Raw genomic sequence first — 6,592 nt, 5'->3', positions numbered from 1 at the left:
CACATCCAACGCAGTGGAGTGAAGCAAGGAGCCCCAAGCCCAGATTTACAGCAGTATTTATAGGTTTTAGAACAGAGAGTTGGCAAGGGCTGATTGGCTGCAGGAATTTCCTAGTATTTACTAATTGGCTAATCTTTATTGGCTGCAGGTGGATGTCTTTTATGTCCTGATAAACTCAAACCAGGTTATGGGGAGTATGCTGATTAGACAAGTCCTGGCATCCGCAGGGATGACCTCACTGGGCAATGACTCAGCTTTTCCCATGAGTCCTACCTTAGTCCCTGAAGCCTATCATGGTGTTTGTTAGGTCCCAACATTTCCCCCTGTCTCTTGATCATATAGAGGAGTCTTCCTCTATCTGAGGGTCCAGGGTGATTCGTCTGGGTCCTGTCGATGGGTGAGCTTCATCTTTAAATGGTTGGAGGGATGTGGTGTTACCTTCCATTCTCTCTGGGCCTTTTCCTGTTCTTCCGGAGTGGCACAGCGCACGTGGTTACAGTGCAACCAAGGTCCAATGTCGTTGACCTTAAGGGCAGTAGGGGTAGTAAGAAGAACAACATAAGGGCCCTTCTATCCGGGCTCTAATGTCTTGACTTGATGCCGTTTGAGGGGGTATTTCGTGCTTGGAAGAGAGCGAAGGGAAGGAGAGTCACCCAGTCCCCACCAGTCTCTATTGCCAGTTTTGCCAAAGTTTCTTTTAGAGTCCGATTCATTTTTTCTATCTTTCCTGAGCTCTGGGGATTGTATTCGCAATGTAGTTTCCATTTGGTCCCCAGAGCTAAGGGCAGTCCCTGAACAATTTGACTCACAAAAGCAGGTCCATTATCAGAGCCAATGGTTACCAGCAGCCCAAACCTAGGCACTATCTCTTTGAGAAGTTTTTTAGCTACCGTTGTTGCTGTTTCGCTCTTAGTGGGATATGCTTCTACCCACCCAGAGAAAGTATCGACCAGAACTAACAGATAATGGTACCCATACTTGCCTGGCCTTACCTCTGTAAAATCTATCTCCCAGTGTTGTCCTGGCCTTTCTCCTTGGTACCTTATACCCGTGTACTGTCTTTTTTCTGGTCTCATCATCTGACAGGCCTTGCAGGTGTGGACTATGTCCTGTATGGTTGCCTTTTGTTGGGGAAACCGCAGACGCACTGTCTGTAAGAGTGCTAGAGTCTTTCTCTCCCAAATGGGTGGTTTGATGTAAATGGGTACAGAGATGTCTGCCCAGGTCGGCAGGAAGCAACAGGTTGTCATCCTGGTCCCGATACCATCCATCCTTGCCCGCAGGGCGGTTGGTGTTATCCTGCATCCAGCTTAAATCGGAGGGGGAGTATATAGGGCTTGGGGGGAGAGTCCCCATCCCCGGCGGTGGTAATCCTACAGCCAGCACATGAGCTTGGCAGTATCCAGCGGCCACCTCGCGGGCTGCTGCATCGGCAGCATGGTTGCCTCGGGCCCTGGCATCTTCTCCTTTCTGGTGTCCTGGGACATGTACTATGGATACCACCTGCGGCAAGTGGACCGCTGCCAAGAGTCTGCGTATTTCAGGTAGGTTCTTAATCTCTTTTCCCTCTGCCGTCAAGAACCCCTGTTCTTTATATGTAGGGCCTTGAATATGCACGGTGCCGAATGCATCCCGGCTGTCAGTGTAAATGGTGATCTTTTCTCCTTTCGCCCTCTCTAGTGCTGGTGTCACAGCTATCAGTTCTGCTTTTTGGGCGGATGTTCCAGGGGGCAAAGCCTCGGCCCAGACGACCCTCCCAGTGTCATCTACTATGGCTGCCCCTGCTTTTCTCTGCCCATCCTTTATATAACTGCTCCCATCTGTGAACCATATCAGCTCACTGTCCTTTAATGGTATGTCGCTGAGGTCTCTTCGTATGGCGGTTACTTCAGCCAATACTTCAACACAGTCATGGAGAGGCCCATCCTCCTCCGGGATGGGCAAGAGAGTAGCAGGATTTAGAAAACAAGGTGTCTGAAAGTGTATCCAGGGAGCATCTAACAGCAGGGCTTGGTAATGGGTTAAGCGAGCGTTAGAAATCCACTTACCTGGTGGCTGTTTGAGGATCCCCTCTATGGCATGGGGAGTGTAGACCAGGAGGCGCTGTCCATAAGTCAACTTGTCAACATCATGGACAAGGAGAGCAGCGGCTGCGATGATACAGAGACAGGGCGGCCATCCAGCAGCTACTGGGTCCAGCCGTTTAGAGAGGTATGCCACAGGCCACCTCCAAGGTCCCCATTGCTGTGTCAGGACTCCCTTTCCCACTCCCTGCTTTTCACCCACAAACAGCTGAAATGGCTTAGCCGGGTCAGGGAGAGCTAGGGCCGGGGCTTCTAGCAATGCCTGCTGGAGTTCCTGAAATGCCCGCCTCATTGGCTCAGTCCAAGTCCAGTTCTTATTTTCTCTACTTCCTTCATACAGAGGCCGGGCCTTTTCAGCAAACCCCAGGATCCATAGCCTGCAGTACCCAACAGTCCCTAAGAACTCCCTCACTTGCCGAGGAGTCGTTGGCTCGGGGATCTGTAAAATAGTCTCTTTCATAGCCTGAGTCAACCATCTTTGCCCCTGTTTTATTTTGTACCCCAAGTAAATGACTTCCTGTTCAGCAATCTGGGCCTTCTTTGCACTTGCCTGGTACCCCAATGTCCCCAAATTCTGAAGGAGGTCGCCTGTGGCCTCTAGGCATGCCTCCTTGGTGGTAGCGGCCAGCATGAGCTCATCCACATATCGCAATAGGACAACGTTGGGGTGACTAGTCCAGTACTCACAGAAGTCCTTGCCTAGAGCCTCGTTGAACAACATTGGCGAGTTTTTAAATCCCTGTGGCAAGCGAGTCCAGGTCAGCTGTCCTACAGTTTGACTGTCTTCGTCAGTCCATTGGAATGCGAAGATCTCTTGGCTCTGGGGGGCCAGAGGCAAACTGAAAAAGGCACCTTTTAAGTCCAAGATTGTATACCAGATGTAGTCTGGTGGCAAGCCGCTCAGGAGGGTGTATGGGTTAGGGACAGTGGGACGAATGTCACTCACCCGTTTGTTGACTTCACGAAGATCTTGGACGGGTCTAAAGTCCATTCCCCTGGGCTTTTTCACAGGCAGCAGGGGAGTATTCCATGGGGACCAGCACTTTTTAAGAATCCCTACCTTCAGGAGGTGCTGTATGTGTGGCGTGATTCCTTGCCGGGCCTCCTGACTCATGGGGTACTGCTTTATCTTCACAGGGGTAGCATTTGCTTTTAATTCAACAATGATGGGAGGTCTTTGTTTTGCCAGTCCTACTCCTGCCGTCTCGGCCCAGGCCAGAGGGTATTTTTGGATCCATTGTAGCATAGCTGGGTTTTGGTGAATATAGTCTGTATTCATCTCTCAGTGCCAGGGATAAAACATGAATTGGTTGTCCAAGCCCGTCTGTGACTGATATCCCTCCAGAGTCAAAGTGAATTTGCGCATTGACTTTGGACAATAGGTCTCTTCCTAATAAAGGGGCCGGACATTCCGGGATCACCAGAAATGAGTGGGACACCTGTTGGGCTCCCAAGTCCACTTTTCGTTTAGTAGTCCAGTAATATCTTTTTGTCCTGGTGGCTCCCTGGACCAAGCTAGTCTTCTTGGACATCGGCCCGAATTTTCGATTGAGGACCGAGTATTGGGCTCCTGTATCCACCATGAAGCCGACTGGTTTCCCCTCCACATTAATAGTTACTCAGGACTTGGGGAGGGGTGCCGGGCCCTGACCCCCCTAATCACTGTCTTCTCCTGCATATAAAATGTGGGTACCCGAGGGAGACTCTTCTTTTCTTACAGTCCTTTTTTTCAGGTTTCTCTTGGGGCACTCATTTTTCCAGTGCCCTTGCTCTTTGCAATAGGCGCATTGGTCTCTCTTTAGGGTCGGTCTGGCTGGTTTCTCCCTCCCTTTCAGCTGGGTGTCTCGAGTCTTCTGGGAATCAGGTCCCAGTCTCATCCCCGCAAAGATAATTTGAGCCAGCTCTTTCTGATTTCTTCAGTTTTCCTTAGCTCTAAATTCCCTTTCCTCCCGTCTAATTCGTTCCACCCTCTCCTCAGGGGTCTCTCTGTTATTAAACACTTTCTCAGCTGCCCTCACCAGATCCTGTATTGACTGTTCTCCCAACCTCTCTATCCTCTGTAACTTCCTCCTGATATCCGGAGCTGCCTGATTAACAAAGGCTAGCAAGACTGCTGCATGTGACTCATCAGCCTGAGGGTCCATGGGCGTATACTGCCTGAAAGCCTCCATTAACCTCTCTAAAAAGGCTGCTGGACTATCATTTGGCTCCTGCCTTATCAAATTTACCTTAGACAAATTCGTTGGTTTCCTGGAGGCTGCCCAGAGGCCAGCCATCAGAGTCTGGTGGTACACTCAGAGACACTCCCTACCTTCAGCGCGTTCAAAATCCCAGTTCGGTCGCATCAAAGGAAACCCCTCCTCGATTAGGTGGGGCTGCGTGATGGGTCTTCCATCCACTCCTGGAACATGTTTTCATGCTCCCGTTCCTCCGTGGTGAAGAGCACCTGCAACAGCTGCTGACAATCATCCCAAGTAGGATTGTGAGTAAACAAGATAGAATCTAAGAGATCAATAAGACCTTAGGATTTTTCGGAAAAAGAAGGGGTTTGAGTTTTCCAGTTATATAAATCACTCGTAGAAAACGGCCAGTACTGGTATGTTTGCTCCCCACCGGGATTTGCTGGCCCCACCCGGACAGGGAATGCCCGAACGGTGGATGAAGGAGCCTCCCGGCTTCTGTCCTCAGACAAGTTTCCGCCCCTTTGAGTCCTTCCACGAGTTCCTTGGGCCGGCCCCCCTTCCCATGGCGGAGCCAAGGGTTCTGGGTCCCTCCTTTGTTCTACGGACAACACCTGTGGTACCTGCGGGGGCAAGGGTGGCTGCATATATGGGGGAGGTGAGATTTCAGTGTCTAAGTCAATCAGGCTAGGATATAAAGAGGATTCCTGGAGTATCGGCTTCTTCTTCTGACTCTCCCAATCTTCACGGTCAGTCATTACAGACAAAGGGGTAGAAGAGCTTTGACCCATAATGACGGAGCTCACAATGAACACACAAAAAAACAAAAATGGTGCCGGCACACAAAGAAAGGTGACAGACAGAAGACAAACAAATATCGGCCGAAAACACAGAACTAGGTCTATCCCGGGTTACTGTTGAATTGCTTCCCAATGTTATCTCACCGAAGGGCGTCTGCTGCCCACCAGACTCAGAGTCGGGAGAGATGTTCCTTCCCAATCCCTCACAGAATCAGCTGCCTTCCAGCGTGAATGCTGGGCCCCGATCTTATGCTGGCTGCCAGTTGCCTTCCAGCACGCTCACTGGGCCTCGGTCTTACACTGGCTAGGACGACTAATTCACCTCTGATTAGGCCTAACAAGAGCCAGCTGCCTTCCAGTGCGTATGCTGGGCCTCGGTCTTATGCTGGACTTAACCAGACTTAACACCAGTGTTCAAATATCTTTCCTCCTAGTGAGGAAACCCCTTCTACTGGGAGAGTGTTATTCTTCCCAGTTAAAGGGATCCTGGACGAGCCCCCAAATGTTATGCCCAGAGTCCGAGTCCCCAAAACTGAGAGAACAAGACGTCCACAGCAATGCAAAAGCATGAAGGGGTTTTATTTCTAGCTTGAGCTAGGGTTCCCACCACATCCAATGCAGTGGAGTGGAGCAAGGAGCCCCGAGCCCAGATTTACAGCAGTATTTATAGGTTTTAGAACAGAGAGTTGGCAAGGGCTGATTGGCTGCAGGAGTTTCCCAGTATTTACTAATTGGCTAATCTTTATTGGCTGCAGGGGGATGTCTTTTACGTCCTGATAAACTCAAACCAGGTTATGGGGAGTATGCTGATTAGACAAGTCCTGGCATCCGCGGGGATGACCTCACTGGGCAATGACTCAGCCTTTCCCTTGAGTCCTACCTTAGTCCCTGAAGCCTAGCATGGCGTTTGTTAGGTCCCAACAGGCACTTGATGAGTATTTCACCCAGGCAACTGAGTGTTGCAAGGTTAAGAACCCTTCAAGGTCACACAGCTCGTGAAGAACAGAGGTGAAGTTAAGCTCAGTTCTTAGCTCTCTCCATGATCTTTTGTGGCTTCTGTAGGACACACAGCTCATTTCCAAAGTGCTGGCCACCCTCAAAGAGCTGTTTCTTATCGATAACGTTGTTTGTTGTATAGTCACTAAGTTGTGTCCAGTTCTTTTGCAACTTCATGGACTGTAGCCTGCAAGGCTCTTCTGCCCATGGGATTTCCCAGGCAACAATATTGGAGTAGATTGCCATATCCTTCTCCAGGACAGCTTCCTGACCTAGGGATTGAACCCCCATCTCCTGCATTACAGGCTGATTCTTTACTGCTGAGCCACCAGGGAAACCCATAGGCAAGTGCTGATAAGTGTAAATCCATTCACATGTGAAGTCTACCAATTATGCCATGGCCAAGGTCTAGGTCTTAGTGACTAATACTCTAAGGTGGCAAATTGGGGACAAAATAATCATAAAATAGAAAGTGATATTTTAATCCCCCTCTTTCATTACTCTGAAATAATTTTGGAAATCTCTTCCACAT

The 6,592-nt window shown here is 49.8% G+C and overlaps 1 protein-coding gene across 1 annotated transcript; it reads right to left on the bottom strand.

The window, feature by feature from the left end:
* Positions 1-354: 354 nt before the first annotated feature.
* On the bottom strand, positions 355-5,055 carry LOC128055732 (uncharacterized). Its single transcript, XM_052648272.1, is given in 5 exon segments — positions 355-525; positions 1,042-3,331; positions 3,333-4,500; positions 4,503-4,604; positions 4,698-5,055. Coding segments are annotated over 5 exon segments (4,089 nt in total).
* Positions 5,056-6,592: the final 1,537 nt, after the last annotated feature.

The sequence above is a fragment of the Budorcas taxicolor genome, chromosome 11 (genome assembly GCF_023091745.1).
Source record: "Budorcas taxicolor isolate Tak-1 chromosome 11, Takin1.1, whole genome shotgun sequence".
NCBI classification, from domain to species: Eukaryota; Metazoa; Chordata; class Mammalia; order Artiodactyla; family Bovidae; genus Budorcas; species Budorcas taxicolor.
Note: the sequence above shows the minus strand (reverse complement) of the source record. Positions and strands in the feature narration are given on the sequence as shown.